Source organism: Hibiscus syriacus, unplaced genomic scaffold (assembly GCF_006381635.1).
Source record: "Hibiscus syriacus cultivar Baekdansim isolate YM2019G1 unplaced genomic scaffold, ASM638163v2 tig00110984_pilon, whole genome shotgun sequence".
NCBI classification, from domain to species: Eukaryota; Viridiplantae; Streptophyta; class Magnoliopsida; order Malvales; family Malvaceae; genus Hibiscus; species Hibiscus syriacus.
In genome coordinates, this window is record NW_024062938.1 from 385,739 (window position 1) to 412,995 (window position 27,257).

Below are 27,257 nucleotides of genomic sequence, written 5' to 3' on the forward strand. Positions count from 1 at the left end.
ATGCTAAACGTTTGCTAATGTGACTCTCATCGCTCAAAAATTGGCCACTGTGTTCGTGAGCAAACGCCCAATTAGACAGTGTTCGAAAGAGACTTGCGTCGAAGCCACTTCATCACCCAGGTTAAACGCATCCTCTTTCTCTTCCCCTAATTGCAGATTCTCTAACTCATGATCTATCTCTCCCATGATCCAACCTATAACCACTTTGCTAAAAAAAAAAGGAAAAAAAGACATACTGGAAACACGCCCCAGCGAAACTACTGCAAAGGTAGAAAGACGACCAGCCAAAAGACACAGAAAATCCTAACACAGAGGGTCTGCTTGTAAGGTAATATTTGTTTATTTCGAGAACAAAATATTGATGGAGCTATAAAGGAGTCAATGTATAAATGAGAAGAAAGATTCCACAAAAATTACACTCGAAGGGTGAAATTGAATAAAATGAAAAATCGATAAATTTAATCTACAAAAAGTGGAAATTTATTTTTAAAAATATGAATTGAATCTACATGGATTTTATATGGGTAAAGAATTGAAATGATCATTTTTCTTTAATTTTTGTACACTTTTGCTTACTAAATTTAAAAAACATAATTTTTGATCACTTACGTTATAATCATTAAGATGTTAAATGTCATTAATAGACGTTAGTTTGATGATATGACACGACAATAAAACGATTTGATTTTTATTTAACTCTTAAACTTTATATAAAATATCAATTATAGACCTTTTTTATAAACCTAAAGTAATTTAAGGAAAAAATTTCAATTTATCCCTTTTTTTTAATATTCTTTGAACGCTCCGCCGCCGCTTTAGAAATTTCCAAAAATTGAAAAAGAAAGCAATTCTATGGAATATCAAGTCATCCAAAACCATATAGCCATTATGTTTTTTCTGGCATCAACAGATGCGGCGATATGATTTAAGATTTTATATATATATAATATGGGAGTTGATTTCAGGGAAAATTTTGTTATCACTTCAACTTTAACACAGATTTGTAGAGGTTTGAAGTGTATATTGCAAGTTAGTGAAAATTTTAAGGTTTGTAAAGTTAGCCGAAAGAATTCAGCTACCATAAAAGAATATCCAGCTTTTTATATGATAATCACTAGGACAGCAATGTGTGTATAAATGAAGAATTGGGTGTTCTCCAATGGAAAATTTTCAGCTGCTTCTTCGCTCTTTCTCGTGTTGTAAATATTTGAATTCCATCTTTCTTCATGGTATAAAGCTTTAAAGAGTCTACCATAGAAGGAAAAAGGAGATGAGGACACTTCATCCGTGGCTGAAACTTGCCGCCTTCTGCTGCATTAATTGCTTCCTCTTCATTGCCTTTACTTCTCCTTCACTGGCAGGTTAGCTTCTCTTTTCCATTTGATGTAATCCATGTGTTTCTTTTTTTGAACGACAATTTTCACCCTTTGGTTTGGTCTGGATTTAACACTGTTCGGCACATTTTCATTCGTTCGGGAGTAAGTTTTTCACTCTAGTTTAGGTTATGAGAAGTGATGGAAGATGTTGGAATTTGAATTTAGACTTGCAAATACTATATCTTTGGAGATTTTTGCATGAACTAATCAAGTTAAATTTCGGGTGAATCTAAAATACAACTGATTGATATAAGATTTTAAAAAATAAAAAATCAGTTATAATCGAAAAACATACTAAGAGTGTAAATTTTTAGAGTAAAGAGGGTGATATTTTAGGTTGAAATTGAAAATATTACGTTTTCTGTAACAATTCATATAAATTGCATAACTATTATGGTTGCAATTTAAAAAATTACCATCAAGACAAGCTCGGTTGTAATCGGAATTATTATCAATTGTTTAGTTATTGTCAAGACAAGTAACATTTTTTGTTAAAACTTATCACAATATAACATTCTCTATTATAACCTAAATCATTACTAATTGTATAACTTTTTAAGTTATATAAGGTGTTATTTTGGATTAAAACCCGTCGTAAATTAACCTTAAATTAGACCACTGCACAACGGAACTACACAAAAATATAGATAAAATTGTAGAATTTAGAACTCAAATCCAGATTATTTGGATGAGATCTCTTAAAAGTACTTCTCTTACGATAAAAGAACGAGGTGCTTTTAAGATGAAATGTACTTTCCAACCCAAATACAAAAGTTAAAAAAGTGTTCTGACTCCTGGAAAAGTGATTTTGAGTATGAACTTATCTAAACATAATATTAACATTTTGATAATAATTTAAGTCCACTAGGATCACTTGTTTTCACAAAGGAAATAGTAGCCAGAGGATGGGGAAAGAGTTGCAGATACTTGAATTCAAACCCCAATTTGCTATATGTCACCTCATAAGCATAGCTATATGAATTAACTGAGTTACAATCAAAGATCACCTTGTTTTAGATAAACCATTCAAGTATGTTGAACCTTATTTTTGCCTTAATACAAAGGAGTTGCACAATAAACTCTGTTAACTATGTTTCTAGGTAACAGTTAAGCTTTGATTGGACATTTTAGAAAACTTCTTTCTATTCCTGTTCAACTTATAATCGTAATTGACCACGGTAGATGCGATTGAAAATGTGTCAGTGGCTGCAGCTTAACATTTTCTCTATGGTTTGCAGACTGTACCTTGAATTTCACTTCACACCCTTACCAACCAAGTGGTGACTGTATTGGTCACAATGGCAAAGTGAACTTGTGGGGCACGATATCTTCACACCTTTGCTGTCAAAATGCCCTGAATGCCTTCGTTCAAGTTCTAGTAGTCCGAACCAATGAAACACCAGACAGTACCATCTTCATCGGACAAGATTCATGGAAACAATGCGATTCTCCCTTTCCAGCACAACAATCGGTTTCCATAGAATCTTGTGGATTCAGCAATTTTTACTCTGGCAGTTCCAAGTGTACAAGTTTATCGCTGTCACAAATTCAAGGCAGTCCACCTTACCTGGAAGCAGTAAAATCTTGTTCTAACTTGAGTTCTTCATTTCAAAGCTCCTGCAGAAACTGCACTGAGGCCATATCAAGGATGGCTTGGTTCCTGTTGCAAATATTTCAAGCGGAGACTAATGGTACTGAAAGTACATTATGTAATCTAGCTGCTGTTCTGTCGGTTGCTGCTGCAAATGCCACTGAGAGCTCTTTTGGTGCAAATTTGTTTAGCTGCATGTCTTCTTTAGATGTTTTTGGTAAGGACCATAACTTATTTAGAAGTCCTTTTTGCGTAGTTCGAGTCTATGTTACTCCGACTTTTCATTTTTCTTGAAGTTTCCTTGTCTACCATCTGTGACATAAATGAAAAATTCTGAAACATACATGTTTCTGTATCCGACAATCAAACCCTAGTCTGAGTAATATAAGTTCAAGTTTCACTAATACTGACTCTGAGCCTTTGTTTTGTAACAGATCCAGGCTACATCAGACTCAAACGTAAGTTAAATTGCTTATCTCCATCCTTTCTGCTGTTTGAGCCAAGGATTTAAATTTCGGTCGCAGTTTCCGTGAATATCCACAATGAATGTCACTGGAGAAAGCTGAAATTATAAAATAGTGTCTACATTAAATCCCTGGTTTGAGCTGCCATTTAAAACTTATAAAATGTTCACTGAAATCATGTTTAGGGTCCCTGGAAAAAGCACTTCTTGCGGTCTCTGTAGCAGTCATGGTGCTGATTTTGATCCTAGTCTTGGTAAAATTTGTGGCTTTAAAGAAGGGAAGGGGTGAAAGAAAGCTTCCAAAACCAATGCCATTAAAGGACAGCAATACATGGTCGGGTCTCTACAGGTTTTCAGAGTCATAGATTGAGAAAGCTGTAAGCATTAACAATCGAAGGAAGAGTTTAGGCCGAGGGAGTGCCGATGAAGTTTACAAAGGCAGGTTGCCTAGTGGTCAAGTTGTGGCCATTAAGCATATAAAGAAAGGTAACTCTTTGGATACTTTCGCTAGGGAAGTTATGGGACTTTCCCGAATTCGACACCCGAACCTCATTTCTTTGCTTGGTTGCTGTATCGAAGGTGATGAGCAGTACTTCGTCTTGGAGTATTGTCATGCGGGGAATCTTGCTCAGCATCTCCTAAGTAATTTTTTTCTTGAAACCATTACGTGTTTGCTTGTTCTTTCAGTAATTTGCTACTTTTTCCATCTCGAATTGCAGTGTTCAAGCTTTAAGAAGGGCTGTGGCATCACATAAGCTTGGTTTCGACTCTCAAATCGGTTAAATGTCACCTTTTAAGATCGAGGATTTATGAACTAATCTGACTATGTTTCATTTTCAGGGAAGGACTGCATCTTGACATGGGATAGAAGAGTTAAGATCCTAAGAGACTGCACTTGGGCTGAGGTATCTTCATAGTTACATTGATGGATGCATTGTTCATAGAGATATTAAGGTAACATTGATCATAACCTAGTTATCCATCTCTGTGACCTATGTTGCTCCGATCTTTCATTTTCCTTAAAATACTCTGTATCTGATACTCGAATGCGAATAACAGTCTGCAAAAGCAAGCAACTGACTATTCATATAATTGTTCCTAATGCTGAATGCCCGTGTTATATCTCACAAACATCCTCTTGACTGAAGATTTGGATCCAAAACTCTCGGATTTCGGGCTGGCAAAGATGCTGGGAATGAAGGAAAGCAAAGTATTCACAGATGTGAGAGGAACTATAGGTTATATGGATCCAGAATACATGACCAATGCAAAGCTAACCTGTGCCAGTGATATATACAGCTTTGGCATTGTAGCCTTGCAAATTTTGTCTGGACAGAAAGTTATCGAGTTGGATCTCGATGCCAGTGAACAACTTACACGAAAAGTATGTATTTCGATATTCGATTGTGATAGTAACGGTCATTTGAATCCGGAAATGATAACCGGTATGAATTCGATGCAGGCAACGGATGTGAGCCTGGGGAAACGACCACTTACAGATTTTGAAGATCCAAGGCTTCATGGGGATCTGAATAGGAAGGATTTCAAATCCATTTTGCATATTGCAGTACTTTGTGTTGCGAAATCAAGTCGAGGCCGACCGCTTATTGATATTGTTTTCGATGAGTTAGATAAAGCTTGGAAAAACACCATAGCTGAAATGGTTTGATTACTTGACATTCAATATTTTCATTGTTTATCTATATTCTATCTGTTAATGTAGGATTAATTCGTTGAAATATGACTGTCTTACTAATGCAGAAAATAAGGAAAGAAATCGGTACATCGGCAACGTAGCAGACAAGGTGGATGGAAGTGGCTAATGTTTGATTGTGAACGCAGAGGTTTTGAAATACTTGTTAATATTATAAACGAGTAAAGAGCTTCACTCTTTGTGATTAAGATCAGATGGATCACTTTCAGAAAGAAGAAAGACTTGTTTTCTTTGTAAGAACTGGAGGATTATGTCAGTTACTAAATATATATATATATATACACACACACATACATACATATCTGTGTGAGTAATGTAACCTCTCTCTATATATACTATATATGCAAGTATATTTGTTGATTTACATCTGTTTTCAAGCTTGAGTTGATCTTCAGGAGGAAGATGTTATGACATCTCTGCAAGTTTATAATCATATGGAAGCTTTTTGACATATATCGTATACTGCTTTCAATATATATATATATCACATAATCCACTTTATAAATTACACTTACAGCCATCTTATCATTAATAAGTTTATAACCCACCCACTATACCCTAAGATCCTTCATTATACTCGCTCACCACAGCCAATGATAATACAAAAGGTAATGCTGGAAATTCTTGTAATGCAAAAAAGGAAGCATCTTCAACAGAATACCAAAACCATAATATCCATGTATCAAAACCTAGAATTGAACTATCAATGTTTGATGGAACTAATCCTAGGAGTTGGGTTAGAAGATGTCATAAATACTTTTCCATATTAGCTATTCAAGAATATCAAAAATTAGAAATTGGTGCTATGTATCTAGTTGGACAAGCAGAGGTTTAGTTTGATGGATATATAATGCAAAAAATTTAATAACTTGGCAATAATTTATTTCTGACCTCTGCCATAGATTTTGTGATATGCACTGTACTGATGTCATTGATGAATTTAACAAGTTAATCCATAAATCCTCAGTGGCAGAATACCATCCTCAAGTTATTTTGTCTCCAGTTTTATTAGTGGGCTTAAGGAGGAATTAGAACACAAGGTTCAAGTACACGAACCCCAACAATTATCTGAAGCTTTTAGGAAGGCAAAATTATATGAGTTGGCATTGGAAGTTGACAATAGAAAGAACATGATAACAGCCAGAATACTTCCATCGACCTACTATACTACAATACAATGGTCAAATACTTTACTGAAGAATCAGACAGCATCAAACAATGCTAGACAAAATCTTATAGATTACAGAAGGTCTAACAACTTATGTTTCAATTGTAGGAAGAAGTCTGGGCCTGCTCATCAGTGCAAGCAGAAACAACTTAACATACAAGAAGAATCAACAGAACATGACACAGTTATTGAGGAACAATTGACAGGACACCAATAACAAGAAGTTTTCCTTCAAGAAGGGAACCAGGTAGAAGAAAACTTAGAAATCTCAATTCATTCTTTTACAGGCAATTTGGGTCACAATACACTCAGAATGCAGGGTACAAGAAAAAGGGAAACCACTTTCTATTCTAGTGGACAGTAACAACACCCATAGCTTTGTTAGGCAACGATGGGCTAAGGATAGAATTGAGTTGATGCACACACAACCATTAGCTATTACAGTAGCTAATGGAGAGAAACTATAAAGTACAGTCAATAGCACCAAAAATGAATGTTTCTTAAACCTTTTCCCTGATTAACTAATATATATATTTTTTTTGTCAATGCAGATGTCACTTTACATCCGTTGAGAGTAATTATAGAAGACATTCGTAGCTTTAAAACGCATAAATGAGTTTTTACATTTCAACATGCCTACCGTGAAGGAAACTTCTGTGCAGATATTCTCTCAAAAAATGGGTTGTTTTTTTGGATAAAGAACTCGTAATTTTTGGGTCTCCATCGGAAGATATCTCGTCATTTTTAGACACCGACTATAGAGAAGTCTCCTTCCCTAGAGGATTCCCAATGAACTAGTCTTTTTGTCGTTTTCCTTTCGTAACAAAAAAAAAGTAAAAATTAACTAAAAAACCATAATTGTTTAGGGTTTTCAAATTAGCACCAAATATCTCGAACTTTGCACTTTTGATCCTAAACATTATATCTTTTCAATTTAGTCTCCAAATTTCCTCGATAAAGCCTCAAAACTCCATTTCAGATCCAATTAAAACCTACTTTATCATGATAAAAATTCTAATCTCGACTTTAGGGCATGATATTCCGGTTTTATTTTTTGCATTTTAATGATTTATGATGTTTTTATATTTCCATGAGACATAATATCTTCTTATTGGACCATATAAATGTTTTTGGAGTAGACCGGAAGGTAATTAGAATCATGAATGGATGGTGGGAGGTATATGGTCTTTTTGAAAATTTTAAATTTTAAAATAATTTAAGTATTTCATTTGTATTTTCTATTGCTAATTTATTTTTGTTCTTTAAAATTTTATAAATTCATCATTCTATTTTAAAATCCTATGTCACATAAAATTTTATAAATTCATATGGGCACATAAAAATCTGTCACATAATCGTAAGTATCAATGTCCATAAATGTATGAATCAAGAAGAAGGAAATTGTTTTGAGTTTGGTTGTACCTTCCGTCGCATAAAATCTCAAAACTAATGTTACGGGTCAAATGAGGAAATTGACCCTTAATGGTAGTTTAGTAAATAAATTTACTATATAAATGTAGATCGGTGCAAGCTTATTCATATATGAAAATGAAATCTCTTACTTGCTTCTCTAAATTCTCGCCCTCGTCTCTTCTCTTTTTCCTCCTACTTTCTTCTTCTTCTTTTCTCTTTTCCTCCTATTTTCCTCTTCTCTTTTCTCTGTAATTCTTGACTTTATGTTTTGTGATCATATCAACTACACAACATTTTATCATTGTCATCATCACCACTGTCACCATTTTTCATTTCTTGAATTATTTTCTGTATCCATATTAGTTGATCGAAAGATTTAATGAGAAGTAATATTTTGACGTATTTGTTCACAATAGAGATGGAGGGATAAAGTTCTGCAAAAAATATCAAGAATACATGCACTTCCAAGAGAGGAAATTACCTGGAGGTGGTTCAAGAAGTTTAAGAAAATTTTGAAAACTGTTGGATTGTCTAATAAAGGTAGTTTATTCAAAATTTTCATGAGCTTCTTGACATTAATCCCATATAGTTTCTTGTCTTGTCCATTCATGTGTATTCTTGATATTTCTTACAGAATTTATCACTCACTCCAATGAAGCATGGGGACGACACTGCTCATGTTGGGAAATAAACAGAGTAACGAGTAATTTTCCTATAATCATATTAGTGAGAATGCGAAATAAAAGCGGAAAAATAATACCCGAAATTGATAACAGAGTTCAGCCAAACTTGCTTACGTCTCCGGACTGTTGCAGATCTTTTACTAAGAGAGAAAATTTACAGGTGTTTACAAAACACTCACTACTCACAAGAAAGCTCTCTAGTAATGGGAGAAAGAAATGATTTTTGGGATGATTTTGAAGCTAAATGGGCTAGGGTATTTATAGTTGAAGCTTAGGGACTAATCTTGTAAATACCCTAAAAATTGTAATGACTAAAGTTGCAATTACCCCAAAAAAATTCAACACATTTATTGCACCGAATTCGGTGCACAATTCCACCGAATTCGGTGGCCTCCCTTAGTTGAAAATGCAGCTCCCTTTGTTTAATTCTTTAGCCCCTTTGTTTGACTTTTCTAACAATCTCCCACTTGAATACTAATTTTAATATGTCTTCACACCTCGGTCAATGCAGCAGCATTTCTGGTCTTGTTACCACAACTTCAGTTTGTCTGTGGTCACCGTCTTTGTCAACATGTCTGTCAGATTTTGAGCTCCACTAATCTTTTCAAGTTTCAAAATCTCATCTTCCAGAAGAGACCGGATAAAATGATATCTCAATTGTATATGCTTCGTCATGGAATGAAAAGACGGATTCTTCGCTAGATGGATATCACTTTAACTATCACAATACAAGACATTGTTTTCTTGTTTCTTGCCTAACTCTTCCAAGAAACTTTGGAGCCAAACCATCTCCTTGCTGGCTTCCGTAGTTGAGAAACCCAACTCACTGCAGTACCTCCTAGAATATAGACATACCCTGTAGTGTTATTTCTGATGTCAACATTTCCGGCTAAGTCAGCATCTACATAGCCTGTCAGTATCGTATCTCCAGCTTTGAAACAAAGTGCTTTGTTTGTAGTACCCCGCAGATATCTGAGGATCCATTTGACAACTTCCCAGTGTACCTTGTCTGGATTATTCATGTACCTGCTAACAGCTCCTACTGCATGAGCAATATCTGGTCTGGTACAAACCATGGCATATATCAGACTTCCAATTGCTGAGGCATACGGTACATTCATCATGCGTGTACGTTCTTCCTCCGTCTTTGGTGATTGTTCTTTGGAGAGTCTAAAATGAACACCTAAAGGTGTACTTACTGGTTTAGCATCTTGCATGTTGAACCTGGAGAGTACTTTGTTGATGTACTCAGCCTGTGATAACATCAAAGTCCCCGAATTTGTGTCATCCCAAGAATCTGCTTTGCAGCACCCAAATCCTTCATCGCAAACTGCTTCGACAATTTTTGCTTCAAGCGTATAATCTCTTGCATGTCTGAGCCTGCAACGAGCATGTCATCAGCGTACAATAATAAAATAATGAAGCTGTTGTCGAACCTCTTGATGTAGCAACAATGATCTTCTTGGCATCTGGTAAAACCACTGCTACTAATGAAGCTATCGAACTTCTTGTACCACTGTCTAGGAGCTTGTTTTAAACCATACAAGCTCTTCTTCAACCTGCATACCTGGTTTTTCTTGCCTGCCTCTATGAAGCCTTCTGGCTGCCTCATATAGATTTCTTCCTCCAAATCACCATGAAGGAAAGCTGTCTTTACTTCTAACTGCTCAAGATGTAAATTCTCTGCAGCTTCTTTTTGCTAAAAACCTTTGACAACCAATCTTGCTTTGTAGCGTTTGCGCCCATCATGCTCTTCTTTGATCTTGTAAATCCACTTGTTGTGGAGCTCTTTCTTGCCTGGTGGTAATTCAGCTAATTCCCATGTCTGATTTGACATAAGCGAGTCATCTCATCTTTCATGGAAGACTCCCACTTGACTGAATCCTCTACTTGCATTGCTTCATCATAGCACTTTGGTTCACCATTGTCAGTCAGCAACAAGTAGTGCAAAGAAGGAGAATACCGTTGGATTGGTTTAGGAATTCTGGAGGAGCGTCTCAGTTCTGGTGTGCCTGGTTCTTCTTGAACTGCTTCAGGATTGATTTGAACATCATTTCTAGAAATCTCCTCGAACTCAGCAAATTCCTTTGTTTCAGCTTCGGTATTGGAGCTACTTGATTCTACAGTTGACCTGTCTTTATACATCACATTCTCATTGAAAATGACATCTCTGCTTCTGATGATCTTATGATTTTCGTAGTCCCAAAACCAGTAACCGAACTCATCACCGCCATAACCAACAAATGCACATTTGTTGGACTTAGCATCAAGTTTACTTCTTTCAGTAGAATCTATGTGTACATAAGAAATACAACCAAACACTCTTAAGTGTGAAAGGTTTATTTCTTTCTTACTCCAAACTTCCTTTGGTATTTTGCCATCCAAAGGAACTGAGGGCCCACGGTTAATCAGGTAAGCTGCAGTGTTGATAGCTTCAGCCCATAGAAATTTGGGCAATCCAGCATGTATCCTCATGCTTCTGGAACGTTCATTTAGAGTTATGTTCATGCGCTCTGCTACGCCATTATATTGCGGTGTCATGGGTACTGTTGTCTCCATCTTGATCCCATTGTTTGTGCAGAAATCTCTGAATCTCCTATTTCTGTACTCTCCTCCATTGTCAAACCTCAACTGCTTGACTTTCAGACCAGTCTCATTTTCCACCATGGCCTTCTATTTTCTAAAGGTATCATAGACTTCTGATTTCTTCTTTAGAAAATAAACCCATACCTTCCTTGTTGAATCATCGATGAATGTGACATAATATAATGAGCCTGCAAGGGATGGAACTGGAGATGGTCCCCATACATCAGTTAAACCAACTCTAACTTTTCAGCCTTGAGTGTCTTACCAATCTTTGCAAAGCTGACTTTCTTTTGTTTGCCAAAGATGCAATCTTCGCATAGTCCGACATCTACATTCTTTAGATCCGGCAACTTCCCTTTTGACAAAAGTGTCTTCATCCCTTTCTCGCTCATATGGCCAAGCCTTTGGTGCCATAGGTTTGATTTTCCACGAGCAATGACTAGTGCTCCTTTGGTAATCTTCCATTCACAGCCTGAAAAGGTTGTGCTATATCCTTCTCCATCAAGCTGTCCAACAGAAATCAAATTTCTTTTGAGACCAAGAATATGTCTCACACCTTTCAGCGTCCAGGTAGTCTGGTTTGGCAACTTTAGTCGGATGTCTCCTCTTCCGACGATCTTCAAGGTTTCATCATCAGCTAGATGAACCTTCCCAAAATCACCACTAACATAGTTCTCCATGATTTCTCAGCATGGGTGGAGTGGAAAAATGCCCCTGAATCCAAGATCCATGATTCAATCGGACTGTTGACACTTAGAATCATGGCATCACCTGCCTCCTCTGTCATGTTGGCAGAATCCTGTGTGCCTGTATCTTTCTTCAGTGCTCGGCAATCTCTTTTAAAGTGACCCTTCTTGCCACAATTATAACAGGTATAATATTTCTTTCCGTTCTTGATTTTCCCCTTCTAGATTTGGATCTGCCACGATTTGAATTTCTCTCTGAAGTTCTCCCTCTAGACTCTGTGTGCAAGGTTGAGGAGGTTGATGCTTCACCCGATTCTCTTCGTCGAATTTCTTCACTCAATACCAGATCCCGAACATCGTCGAATTTTAATTTGATATTTCCCGACGAGCTGTTGACTGATGTAACAGTAGCATTCCAACTGTCTGGTAGAGATGATAAGAGAATTAAATCTCAAACTTCATCATCGAATTCAATTTCCACGGAACTCAACTAAGTTGTGATTGTGTTGAGTTCATTTAGGTGTTGAGCCACCGATGCCCCTTCCGCCATGCAAATTGAATAATCACCTCATCAAATGAACTTTGTTTGAGGATGATGGCTTCTCATACATACTGGAGAGAGCCACCATAAGACCCGCCATGGTCTTTTCCTTTGCTATGTTGAAAGCAACATTTCGGGACAACATCAGTCGGATAACTCCGAGGGCTTGTATGTCGAGAAGAGCCCAGTCTTTATTCTTCATGCCCTCTGGTTGCTTTCCTGAGAAAGGTTGATATAGATTTTTCTGGTACAAAAAATCTTCAATCTGCATCTTCCAAAAGCCATAGTCTGCACCATCGAACTTTTCAATTTTCACCTTCCCTTCGTCTGCAGCCATCGCTTCCACTCGAATATGGCTTCGTTTGGATCGTTTACGACAATTCTTGCGAACCACCGTGTATTAGAACACCTCCGTCGACAAATTCGTATCGCCGACAAAATTTTTACTATTCATGAAATTTACTATTCATATGAATAGTAATGAATAGTAACCTCGCAAAAAATTGATAAAATTCACAACCAAAAGCTCAAATACCAGTTATTGGGAAATAAACAGAGTAACGAGTAATTTCTCTATAACCAGATTAGTGAGAATGCGAAATAAAAGCGGAAAAATAATACCCGAAATTGATAACGGAATTCAGCCAAACTTGCTTACGTCTCCGGACTGCTACATATCTTTTACTAAGAGAGAAAATTTACAGGTGTTTACAAAACACTCACTACTCACAAGAAAACTCTCTAGTAATGGGAGAAAGAAATGATTTTTGGGATGATTTTGAAGCTAAATGAGCTAGGGTATTTATAGTTGAAGCTTAGGGACTAATCTTGTAAATACCCTAAAAATTACAATGACTAAAGTTACAATTACCCCAAAAAAAATCTACACATTTATTGCACCGAATTCGGTGGCCTCCCTTAGTTGAAAATACAGCTCCCTTTGTTTAATTCTTTAGCCCCTTTGTTTGACTTTTCCAACACCTCCAACGTTTCAAGTACCCGATTCCCCAACACAGGAATAATTAGAATACTTACCGGGGACATGCCACGTGATAGGATACAATTGAATGAATTCGAGGGCATTTTGATACTTACATAGGAACGTTTCGGGAGCAGCATGTGACTATCACATGCGTCCTAGAACTTTTAGACTCAAACTTGCTACAAAAACATACTCGCATATTCCAACCACCAAAACATAGTACCAAAGATTTTTAAACAAAATAAAACGGAGACCCAGAAAAGGAATCCAACAAAAAGCCAAAAACTTCAACTTAAAGAATGTTGCAAAAAAGAAGAAAAAAACGTTTACCGATCACGTGAGGTGGAAAAGAAAACAGTCAATTTCAGAAGCGGTTAAAGGAAAAAAAAAAGAAAAAAAAAAAGAAGAGAATTGGAGTGAAATTATGAAGAGATAAAAAAGAATTGTTGCTAGGAAGGTGCAATGAACGGTAAAGAAGCCCGATGACTTTACTTCAATTGGCTTTTCGACCAATAAATGTAGTTGAAAACAAATATAAATATTGTTGCCAAACTAGGGGGTAAAGGATAAAATATGAAAGTTTTAAGGACTAAAATTTGTGTTAGTTAATATTGTTCTAGACTTAATATTGTCATTTTAGTCTTGAGATTTGACATTTTAATATCATAGTTTGTTTACGGATTTTATTGTTTTAGACTTAATATAATGGTTTGTTTATGTATTTTATTATTATAAAGTTAATATTGTGGTTTGAAACTTGAGATTTGACATTTTAATATTGTGATTTGTTTATGGATTTTATTGTTCTAAACTTAATATTATGGTATGAGTGTTGAGATTTGACTTTATTTACTACTTTTTACATATATTTATAATTTTAAAATTTTATATGCTTTACCCTTATCATTCTAGTACTCATTAATTTTAGAAATTGTTGTTTCTCATCTCCGTCCCCTCCCCCGTATTTATCACTGTATACTTATCAATGCAACATAGGCTCGCTCTCGAACATGAACAAATATGTGAAAATAATTAGTTCTCATAAAATCTGTTAATCTATTAACATGGTCACAGAAAACAATTCAAGAAGACGCTGAAATGGAATGTGCATGATGGGTGGATGTAGGAGTGTCTTTATCTCTCCGTTAAGCTTTTATTGAAGGACATTGATTTTTTTTTCTTATTAAAGAGTGTCTCGACGATTAGTTGGCCTGCTGTTTTTATATTAAAGTCAAATTTGTGGATATGATGGTAGGTTGTGTCTACTGTTTTGTTTCGATGATTGGTTGGGTATAACTCCCTTTGAATTATTGTGTTACAAGCCACCATTCGTGAACTGACCCCTAGATTCTAATGGTGAAGCAGTTCAGGATTTGTACAAGGGATCATTTAAACCAGCTTCTCAAAGATCAACAATGTAAAACAAAGAATCGCATCAAGCAGATAGTAGATAAAAATACACTGATCGAAAATTTTAGGTGACGGACGATGTTTACCTGAAATTACAACCATATCAAACAAAACTTCTCTTGCTTTGAGGAAGAATTTGAAATTAGCAGCCCGGTTTTATGGTTCCTACAAAATTGGGAAGAAGATTGGTAACGTTGCTTACAAACTAAACCTACTAGTGACTTCGAAGCTTCAACTTGTGTTCCATGTTAGTCTTTTGAAGAAAAAGTGAGAGACTAAAGGGTTACCTCACTGCAGAAGTGACAAATGATGGACAACTGCGTGTGTATCCAGCATTCGTCTTTGACAGGCGCATGGTGACACGACAGAACCAATTGGTGACACAGCTTCTCATTCAATGGATAAATATGGGAGTAGAAGCGGCTACGTAGGAGGATTACTCGGTTCTTAAATCACATTTTTCAGAATTCGATCCTTGGGACAAGGATCGATTCGTGAGGAGGGTAATGTCATTATCGAAGATGAATTATGGTACGCAAATGAAGAATTAGGGATTGGACAAGAATCCGAATTTGTAAAATTGGGGAAAAAAAATCAAAGAATGCCAGAATTTAAGTCAAGCGCGGACCAAACAAGCCCCAGCAAAGATGACTAGCTGAGTGGGAGTTAACAAGCTTCAAGGACGGAAAGACCCAATAAGAGATCCAGTGGGTGTAACTGCCAACAAACAATTTACTGTTAGGTATTAGATTTTACAGTTGTAATAGATGCCAAAAACTGTAAGCGTGTATTGAGTTTTCAGATAGTCTTACGAATGAAATGATGAATGTTCTTTGAACTCTCATTCTCTATTTCTTTTCTTAGTTTCAACCTTTCAATTCTATCACAAAACTTTCCTAAGTCTGACAAATAATGAATGTTTCTTAAAACTTTTCCCTGATTGACTAGTAATTGTTTTTATCAATGGAGATGTCATTTTACATCCGCTGAGAGCAATTACAGAAGATATTCGTAGCTTTAAAACGCGTAATTGAGTTCTTACTTTTCAACATGTTTTGTGATCATATCAACTACACAACATTTTATCATCGTCATCATCACCACTGCCACCATTTTCCATTTCTTGAATTGTAAAAAAAACAATTATATAAAATCATTATACTATTTTTTATATAAAATTATTGGTCCTTTATTAATTTTTATATATCTTTCATGTTAATTGTTTATCTAACAATTATATAAAAATCAAAAATAACTTTTATAATCCTCTACGTTTACAATTTAATTTTAATTGTGTACATATTGGTTGATCGATTAATTAGATTAAATATTAATTCGATTAATTAATTTAATGAAAACTGAATAATGAACCCCCTAAAAATCAGTGTACTACATCCGGAAAAAGAAAAGCCATGAAAATGATTTAATATCTTTCACATAATAGAAAGTGTTAACAATACTGCATATCCATAAGAGAAGGAAAAAAGAGAAATTGATGAGAGTTTTCAAGGGCTCGAGTAGATGTATTTATCGAGCGAGTCGATTATGAGTCGAGTAGTATTAGATTCGGTCTAAAAATTGTTTGATTTGGCTCGATGTGATAAGTTTGAAACTATTTTGTTAGGGTTATGTTTCAAAAAAAATTCATAGCTTGACTAGATTCGTTGTTCGTTAAACTAGTCAAAAAATTTATCATTGTAATATATATAAAATCTAGTAATACTATATAAAACTTACTATAAACATAAATTAATAAATTTTAAAAAATATCAAAATAGTAGGTGAAACAATTCCAAAATCTAAAGTAATAATCTAGAAATACATCGAACTAAGTTATTAAACCATAGTAACAATCCAGAAGTACACCAAACTAACATATTACAATCAAAATAATAATCCACAAATACATCAAACTAACATATTACAACCATTCCTGAAGAAAAAAGTTTAACAATACATAATTAGCCCTAAAAAATAAGGCAATCAACATCCTAAAAAGTTATATAAAAAAATTAATGAACTACTGGCGAACTTATCAAATCGAGTTGGACCTTGCTCGATTCGATTCCTTAAAATCTCAAGTAAAAGTTAAAATTGATCAATTTGAATCAAGCGTTGACCAAGTTTTGATCGAGTCAAACTCAAATTGTTCTTGAATTGTGCAGCTCAACTAACACCCGTAAGCTCGAGTTGGATGCCAAACAGTGATTTCCTTATTCTATAACTACAGATGAAGAAAGAAAAAAGTGTACGGTTCTGGGATCCTACAATATTAGAAGGGGAAAGCATTCTTGATATTGCTTCAAAGAATGCTTACAACTTCATTGCTTCAGTGCAATGGAATTGAATAGGGATGGTTCGGTCCAAGCTACATGAGGGCAAGGAGCAATGAAAAACTTGTCAAGTTGATTGCATCAATAGTTACGAATATATACGTAAATAGGTGCGAAGTAAAACACCTTTAAAGAGAGAAAGCACAACACAAAATGAAAAGTATATTTAAATGCGCGCTTTGAGAACTCTTCCGTGTAGGCGCACATTTCTACCGTCTTAAAGATAAGAGACCTGCTTAACTGCTCTCTTATGGTTCCACAAAAAAACATATCATAGTATGTTATGATCGAGAATTGAAATGGATGATGAAAATAGAAAAGAAAAAAAAAAGGAATTCAGGAAGATAGGCTAGTTTTGCAATTGTGATTGAAGATTTCTTCCTATGTTTCATATTTTGATGAATATTATGACAGTGACATGTAAATACACGAACCATGTTAATTAATAGCAGGAGTTAAGCCATTGATTCAGACGAGTAGACTGCACAAGTTCTTTTTATTATATAATACATGAATCTAGCTGTATATTAACGACGGGAGTTGAATACATTAATCTTCTTTTTGGTACCAAAAAAATTAGATTAAGGGTGACTCTCCTAGTCCAGAGCCAGACCATACTTAAAATCCAACTGAAATTTACATAAAAATTTATACACTGTCCATCAAGAGTGACGGTAGTAAGATTCGAACTTAACCTTACAAGTTCAAATTTCTGAATCTCAATCACTTGTGTAAACATTCATTAGCTTAAATACATTAATCTAATTATATATTAATAGCAGAAGTTGAATATATGAATATATTATATCATCCAGGTTAATCGAAAAATAGAAAAGAAAATGAGCCAATGAAATTAGGGGTGTTCATTTTTCAGTTTTAACATAATTAACCGACCGAACCGAATTAGTTTGGTTAATTCGGTCGGTCACCGAATTAGTTCAATCGGGGAACGGTTAATAATATTTTTTAGAATTCGGTTCGAAATCGGTAAATTAACCGAAATTAAATTTTATATGTTAAATATATTATATATAACACATGGGCTCAGTCTAAACTATTTAAAACCCAATTAATAATTTAATATCCAATAACTTTTAAACCTAAATCAATATTAATTAATTAAAAAATCCATATAAAATTTTTATTATATAATTATATATTATTTAAATTAATTGTAAATTATTTTTTTGAATTAAAAAAAATCAATTTTTATATAAATTAGAAAATTAAAAAAAACTCGGTTAATTCAAAATTTAACCGAATTAACCAAAATTTATTCGTTTCAGTTAATATTTAAAAAAAAAATTCGATTCGATTAACGGTTAAAGAAAAAAATCGATTAATTCAGTTAATGGTAATTAAGTTCAGCCAGCCACCGTTTTAACCAAATGAAATACAGGCCTTTTGGCATTGACACTGTACTAAGTGAAATTGACTTCATATTCACTCTAAAATTAAGTAAAATGTAGGTTGTGAATACAATAAATTTTAAAATAATAAAATATTAAATTAAATAATATTTAAATAGCAATGGCGAAGGAACAAGTGTGAGGAGGATATTAAGTGCTCAAAGAGTGAACTGATGGATAATGGATGTGGATAGGTAATAAAATTGATATATAAACTTTTTAGTATAAAAGAGTGTCTCGTCAGCTGTAGACGCAGGACTTCGCACTGCACCTTGCGCTTTTCAAAATTAAGAATACCGTTCGAAATCGTTACTGTGATAATCACCGTAATAGCACCCAGTATTGTCGCAATCACGATAACTGCAATACCACCTGATAGTAACTATTTCCAGATTTTATTGTAGATCAAACAAAAATGGAAACAAAAGTGAAAGGGATAACCCTACTGAAGTCGGTATAGAAATAACATTCAGAAAGAAAGCATAGCATATCTGAATTCTCTATACCTACCTACTTAATGTATTGAGAAACCCACTTGAAACCATCTCCATAACCCATTTTTCGAACGATACTACACATGAATACCTCGAGGGGGCGAACGTTCGAGTCCCCCAAGTTCACCTGACCCTTGCCGGTGGTGAAATTTGTCAGGCCAAGGTGATAACGTAACTCGTCTTCTGAGGCAGCGTATGGTATATCGATCTTGTTTCCCAATATCAGGAATGGAACATTAGCCAAGGATTCATCAGAGAGGAGAGCATCCAACTCCTTTTTCGACTCAGCAAACCTCTCCTTGTCATAAGCATCCACCAGGTAAACAACAGCATCCACCTACCAATCAACTTCTATATCAGTTCAACTATGCTCTCAAGAAAAAGAAAAGGCATTCTGGTTGAGAAGTATAGACTCGAATCTTCTCACTTTCGCACCAGTAAAGGTATATCTAATGAAAAAAGCATCCCTAAACGCACCACCAAGCCTGTGCCTGGTTAAATGGGACTTGCCCAAAAGGGTGTGAGGCACTTCCATTGTCTAGTGCTAAGGTGCATGGAACAGGCACACCTAAACACATGCCTTGAAAACACAGCTGGTAACTATGCTTTCCAGATAACACGAAATCAGTAATAACAGAAACTTGAAAACCTAAAGGAAGCTATTGTGCACAAACCAAATGAGGAACCAGAATGCGTATACATTATTGAAGACAAACGCAAAAAGACAACTCCATGTGTTTCCGTTTAGGAACATTCCTACATTGAAATCTTCACATTCTTACTTCAATAACATAGAGTGGAATTTTCGTTCGCAGACGTACTATCAGAACAACTTTTGTTAAATTTAAAGTCATTATCAGCAAACTCCCCATCCTTATTCTTTGCCCCTCATGAATCAAATAATCACAACAATCATTATCTGGGATTATAAAGGCACAATAAAAAAACGACTATGATAAAACACTATTGCAACTAAGTAGGTGCTCAACTAAAATAGTTAAAGGAGAAAAGAAATCAAACAGATGCTTATTACTCCCATATTCTAAAACCACTATTTACGCAATGCAACAAGATTTACCATATTTTACCATACCTGAACATTAATTTGCTAAACGGCTTTAGAAGTTATAAATAAAGTTCAATTCAAAAGGGCTAACATTTGCAAATGATTAAACCTATACTCCACGGTCCACATCATGGATAAACACTTTATATATATATGTGTGTGTGTGTCTACATATATATATATATATATATACATGGATTAGAATCTAGTTACACAATGTAAAACTAAAAAAGTTTTACATTGATGATGAGTTAAACTAGACGACTGAGAATATCTTGCTTTTTTTAGTGAATATCTTCTCATTTCCCATTGATAATCTCAACGTCTATTTTCACATGGAGTGATGACTAAAATTTGCGAAATGAGTGCATAGTTTGTTGTCCGGAAGTGGAAACAAAAAATCACATGGAGTTGTAGGTAAAAGATATATACCTTGGCGTAGTAATCTTTCCAAACTCTTCGAGCAATCTGATGGCCTCCCAAATCAAAAGCCTTAAACTTGATTTTCCCAATACTCAATTCCTCTGATGTAGGATGCTGTGTAGGCTGATGTTGAACTAATCTCTGCCAAATCCCATCAAAAACAAACTATGAATCAACTTATTATAGAAAAGGAAGAAGAGAAAAAAAGAAAGCAACCATTTATTTTCTTCCTTGTATAAATCAAAATTTCCAGCTACATGTTATAATCCCATCAATAGTTCAAGAATAGATCATAATTTTTTAATAGTATGGGATGATAAGGTAGTATCGGTTCAAAATCTCTCTTAATCATTGATAACATACACACCCTACAGGACTGCTAGAACCCGAGACTTCTCAGAGGTCAACATTCCATCCCCTCGGTTCAGAAAAAACATGTTACATAGCCGTACTTTGAATTAAACGTTCGATAGCATTCAAATCATTGTTAGATCAGAAATATTAGAACTCAATCAGAAAAACCAACATATTATATACAAATCAAATTCCCGAAATAAGAACTGCTATGAACAAAACAAATTAATGAATAAAGGGTGAATTATGAGAATACCTCGTCTTTGAGCATGTGAAGCAGCGTCGTTTTGCCGGCATTATCAAGCCCTAAAAACAAGATCTTGGCCTCTTTCTGCCATAAACCAAGGGAAGCAAGAATCCCATAGAACCAATCAAAGATAAACATGATTTAGAATTGCTTCCTTCGCTAAAACTAATTAACCCAAAAACCAAAATTTGAATCTTGAGTCAAAATAACACTATCAAGGGAGGGTGGGGGTTGGCGGATGCATAAAGAAGGGCGAGTTGGCCAGTTTTGACCGGGTGGGTGAGTTGTTCGGACCAATCAGATGCTTCAAATCAAGAGGGTAGCTGGAGACGGGGGACTATGGCCAATGGGTCAATCTTTCTTTTGCTCAAATCTGATGGATCTTCTTCTTTTAGATCTGCGTTTCTGGTGGTAGGCATAAGTTTTCTTGTGGCCCTCTTTTGCTGTTGGGCTTTTTATTAAACAAACCCCAATTCTTTTGGGTACAAATATTTTTAATCACTTGAGCTCTGATCAATATTTGGTCCAATTCAGTTGAGGTTTGGGTCAATTTTAGATTCTTAACTAGTTCAGGCTCGAGTCATTTAAGTTTGGTATTAGATTTTCAAGGGGAAGCATTATGAGTTCCTTAATTTTGGATTTAAGTATTTCGAGTTATGATCAATTTAAGTTGAATGGATTCAGATTGTTGAGTTTTCATGCTCTTCAAATTAATTTAAATTGATCCAAATAAATTTTTAAATTCGACATGTCTAATTTAACCCCTTTTTTAGTTTTATTGTAGCACTTTAAGATAAACTTTATCATGTAAATGTTCATGTTATTTTAAGGTACACTTTTATCATATAAAAGTTCATATATATTTTTGAAGTTACGATTATTAGATTCCTATGACTATACTAAGATCAATCAATACAATACATAAACAAAAATATTGTGAAAGCAGTGACATCGATACTTGTTGATGATAAACAATGGTGGAATGAAAGGAGAAGCCCAAAAAAAGGCCTAAAACAACTAGGGTTTTCAAATAATATAGATGAAGGTGATTATAAAAAAGTTTCAGTTTTAAATACCCTCAACAATTTGATAATGACCCGACTATAGTCACTGGTATTCGAACCCGTGACCTTTGAGAATAATAATCATTCCTTTAACCTCTGAAGTAATTTGATTCGTGCATGAAATTAAATTAAATTGAATCATATTTGGGTTACAATGATATTAGGTCAAAAATTCTCTTGAGTTCATTACAATTGTGTGACTTATATTGTCTATTCTCTAATCAAAGATTAACCACCCAACTAATCACTAACTAATCCATTGATAAATTTAAGGGTAAAACTACTTGTTTAATACCTAAACTATCACTTTTGTTCTATTTTAGTACCTAAACTTTCAATTTTTCAAAATCATACTTAATATTTACTTTTTGTTTCATTTCAGTACTCCGTTGTTAACTTTTTATTTCATTTCAGTACTCCGTTGTTAACTTTTTGTTTCATTTTAGTACCTAAATTTTTAATGACGGATACTAAAATAAAACAAAAAGCAAACGTTGGGTATGGTTTTGAAAAAAAAATAGAAATTCTATGTACTAAAATGGAACAAAAGTGATAGTTTAGGTACTAAATGTGTACTTTACCCTAAATTTCATTATTTTAACTTGTAACACTCACTCTTCTTTTTCTACTTATAAATTATTGAATCATAACAAAATGAGTTGGTCATTATGATCTAGAATTCAAACACTTAAGCTTGTCCGTATTAAAGTCAATATGAACCAATAATCGAATGCAGAAACAAATTGCATTATATAAAAAAGGCTATTAAGCCTCACCATATATCATCTCACAACAACAAGCAATCAAGGAAAGCTATTTTGGATACAATCGAAGCATAAAAGATTCACTCGGACGGTGACCATACTATTAGAGTTGAATACGAATACTAAATAGTCTAGACATTATACCGAACAACGCTTTCCGGATTCAATGCCATTAGCATAGCTAAACTATAATAAAGCTTGGGGTCCCAAAGCAAGTTCACAAGGTTTTCACCACTTCATTCTTTGCCATCGGCAGCACGAAGTGACCCGAGCTGGACCGGTGCTTGAGTTCCAACCACCTTAGATGACCCGTAAACAGACAGATCGATGCCTTGAACCTTCTCTTTCTCTATTTGCTCCCTGATCCAAAAGTATGTAATTCTCAGCCCATCCTATAAAACAGTAAATCGACTTTTTTTACTTCAAGTGCAAAGGAACAAGACCATTTTTGTGAAATCAGTAGGAATATCATGTGTAATAACTTAATTTAGTTACCTTCAACCTCATTGTAGGAGCCCAACCAAGTTTTTCTTTGATCAATGTATTGTCTGAATTACGACCACGAACACCCTCTGGACCCGGGATATGATGGATCCGAAGATTCTTATCCTCAAAGCTAAGAACAATCTCTGCCATCTCATTCATGCTAACCATCTCATCACTTCCAATATTCACGGGCTCACGGAAATCTGATTTCGTCAATCTGAAATGCAAAAGATAGATCACTAATTGTGACCCCAGGACGAACTCAACCGGATGGTAAATGCCAAAACACATATCTAGAAGTGTTTAATCTAAGGCATAAATACAGAAAATAAATTCTAATAACCAAAATCATTACCTCCCATATGGCCAAAAAACACTTTCATCTAACTGCAAGCAGGCAAATATCAGAACTTTAAGGTTTATGGGAATTTAAGTTTTCAAATTCAACTAACATAGCAAGCTAAGAAATGGGAAATTGTTCCCTGTTTGATTCCTCTTACATTTATATTACAAGCCGGATCCATGCAGACTAATGTTTACTAAAACAAAACATGGTGGTTTTCCCTCTAAATTTGTTGCTTAAAATGAGTTCGAGCATGAGTTTTGAAACTGCCAGAATGTTACCTGAGTACACCTTCTACGCATTCGTCAATGAAGGTGAAAGATCGAGTCTGAAGACCATCTCCCACATCTCAAACTTGTCAATGGAAGTAATAGCCTTTCTGCAAAAGGCAGCGGGAGCCTTCTCCCTTCCACCTGTTGATATAGACAGGGAGAAACACGAAATTGGTAAGTTCCAAAATAAACAAAAATACATATGCACACATCAAAACTAAAAGTTTTACCTTTCCATGTACCAAAAGGGCCGTAAATGTTGTGGAACCTTCCAATGCGACACTCGATTCCGAAGTCTTTGGTGTAGTGTTTGCACAACTCCTCCGTCGCAAGCTTCTCCAATCCATAAGCATCTTGAGGCTAAAACCGGAGTTTAAAACAAGGAAATCAGTAATTATATCAGATTAACTAATTGAACATAAGATTACCAGATAGCATTTAATGAAATTGAATTACAAACCTCGGCAGGCCAGGCATCGGATTCTTTCAAGCTCACATTAGTTTCCAATTGCTTAAATTCAGGATAGATACAAGCACTGGAGGCATAGAAAAACCTAAACAGACCAAGGTATCAAGTTTAAACAGACTGTAAACTTGGTGGCATTGCGATGAATATTAGGCAAACATATGATACAATATACCAATCCGAACAAACCTCTTAACACCACTTATCCGAGCAGCCTCGAGCATGTTGAAACTGATCATCGTGTTGTTGTACATGATGACAGAGTGATTGGACTGAATGAAACCCATGCCGCCCATATCAGCGGCGAGGTTGAAAACATGATCCACTCCGTTGGTAACCTTCAAGCAGTTTTCCATCACTCGAAGATCGACGAGATGGAATTCGTGACAGAACATATCTTCTGTCATGTGCTCATTCTTCTTCCAGTCGGAAGCAATGATGTAATGTCCTTCACTCTTCAGACGTCGAGCTATGTGCGAAGCGATGAAACCGCCAGCCCCGGTGATGGAGATCCGAAGCTTCTCAGATGGCCAGTAGGGCTCCCTCTCCAGAGCAGCATAGGTGTAAGAACCATAATTGGTCCCATCAGCACTTCCCATTCTGCATAGACTCAAATTGAAAACATGCCTTAGTTTACAATTTATGCCTCAATTTTTTTCTTTTGAAAATTATGCCTCAATTTTGATGAAACAAAATCAGGATACAAATCAAACCTCAAATTAATGCTATATTAAATTTGAGAATATGAGAAAACAAAGATCAAAAATAAATAACAAGTTGTGAATGCTACAAAAATCTTAAAAAGAGTAAAAAATCTCCAAGTTCAGGGGAAACCAAACAAAAACAAGTATTCCACTCAGAAAAAAAAAATTAACACAACTTATATGGTATAAGAAAAATATAGTTCAAGCTTTCATGTTCCTATCGACTTGAAGAATTTTTATTAACACCCATGAATTATAAAAAAAATGAAAAAAACATTTATAAAGAAAATGCATGCAACAAATCACCGCAATCCTCCAAAGCCTTTTTGGAAAAATACAATAAAACACATATCGACAAGCAAATATTTCCCTTTTGGAACTTGGAAAGCAAAATAAATCTGATAATTCACTGAAAAAAATACAAAACAAATCCAGAAAATAGAATTCTCAGCCTCTGACCATATAAGGGTGGAGAGTCGAAAAATGAGAGGCAAAGGGTAAATAAACATGAAATCTAAAACAAACCCAGAAAAAGTTGAACCATAATGAAAATAAGCTTTGAGAATCCACAGAAAATGGAACTCGAACAAAGCAAAAACAAGAGTATTTTAGAAAGAAAGAAAAAAAAACAAAGGAAATAGAAGGCAATGGCATAGATATGTACCTGTTTCAGAGTTCAATGTTGAAAACTTGGACGAGAAAAGATAAGAAATAAGAAAATGCACAGAAAGAAGATTCAGGGGAATGGATTGTGAAGGCTTGCGAATTGTATCCTATATATAGACACAATAGCCATTAATGTTGTGGGGAAAGTTTAGAAAATGTTGACTAAATTATACTAAAAAGGATATTTTTGAGTACGGAATTTTGAATTAAAATTATAAAATAGATTTTTTTTTATTATAATATAAATATTGCATCATCATTTCTTGTTAAGAGATAAACGTTATTTTAAATTAATAGACTAAAAATTATATTTAAAATTTCAATCATAGTTGTTAAAATTATATCATATTAATTGATTTTAATTAGTTGAAGAATGAATGAGGTAAAAAAGGGTTAACTACGAGTTTAGTACTCCAACTATCACTTTTACTTTATTTTAGTCACTCAATTATTTTGATAACCTGCCGTTTGAAATTTAACGGTGATGTTCATATGTAATCGTAAGGTAATGTCATTACATTATTGAAAAAATAAAGAAAAAATATTACATCAGCACTTCTTTTAATTTTTAACGGTGATCAAAATGAAATTAAAATATAACATCATGTATGATTTTGAGAAAAAATAATTGAGTGATCAAAATGATATAAAAGTGATAATTAGGATATTAAACATGTAATTTACCCTTTTTATCTCATTGATTCGACTAATGAATTAAGTCATTGATTTTTGTTTTAATCTACTAATATGATATAAATTTAACAACGATGATTGAAATTTAACAATATATATAGGGTTATTTAATAAATAAATACTCAATATATCATTTTTTAAATATTTAAAATATTTTTAGTTAAAGTAAATATCTAACGTTGTCTTTTTTTTGTCAAAATATGTATCTAAAATAATTTTTGATCAAAATGAATGTCTAAAGTATTATTTAAATAATATCATGTATCAACAATTTCGAACTTAAATGAAAAATATTGAATATTTTATGTACCTATTTAAATATTTATTTTAATTAGAAAAATAAATTTAAGTATTTATTTTAATTAAATTATTTTTACTATTTAAATAAAAAAATAATATATTTTAGATATGCATTTGTAATATTAACCATAAATATATTTTACATAAGGTGGATTGATACAGTTTGCAAGATGCTTATAGAATCTTGATAAGAATAAATATTCAAATCTTAACCGTAATCTTATTTTGATTTCTACATATATTTCAAGTAATAAAATTTTGAATCATCCAAAATTTGGTTTTGGTTGATTTTTTAACTTCAAAATTCTTTTTATTGTTAATAATATGTTCGAATATTGAATTGTTTAATTAAATAACTAATATATTAACTAAGTTAGGTCAAATATAATCTTAAAATATCATTTTCAAATTCCCAATTTATTTAAGCACCCCATTGAACGGTTATTTTCCACGTATATCACCGGTGATCGGTATTATTATCGATTTAACATCGGTCAGACTATATTTCCCGATCTAACACCCTTAGCAGAAAAACGCGCCCCCTACACCGCGCTATATGC

The 27,257-nt window shown here is 34.3% G+C and overlaps 1 protein-coding gene, 1 non-coding gene and 2 pseudogenes across 2 annotated transcripts; 1 reads left to right on the top strand and 3 right to left on the bottom strand.

Moving 5' to 3' along the window:
* The first annotated feature begins 1,270 nt into the window (after nt 1-1,270).
* LOC120148670 lies at nt 1,271-5,336 on the top strand (annotated as a pseudogene).
* Nucleotides 5,337-18,773: 13,437 nt separating this feature from the next.
* LOC120148651 (GTP-binding protein SAR1A-like) lies at nt 18,774-21,164 on the bottom strand. The gene is made up of 3 exons (XM_039161714.1): nt 20,949-21,164; nt 20,348-20,479; nt 18,774-19,186 (listed from the first exon to the last, which is right to left on the bottom strand). The coding sequence occupies exons 1-3, from the start codon at nt 21,075-21,077 to the stop codon at nt 18,866-18,868; spliced, it is 582 nt and encodes a 193-aa protein (XP_039017645.1). The 5' UTR covers nt 21,078-21,164; the 3' UTR covers nt 18,774-18,865.
* LOC120148704 lies at nt 19,653-19,775 on the bottom strand. Its single transcript, XR_005518397.1, has one exon. It is a non-coding gene; the product is annotated as a small nucleolar RNA snoR83 (small nucleolar RNA).
* A 1,829-nt stretch (nt 21,165-22,993) lies between the features above and the next one.
* On the bottom strand, nt 22,994-25,780 carry LOC120148650 (annotated as a pseudogene).
* Between the last annotated feature and the right edge of the window lie 1,477 nt (nt 25,781-27,257).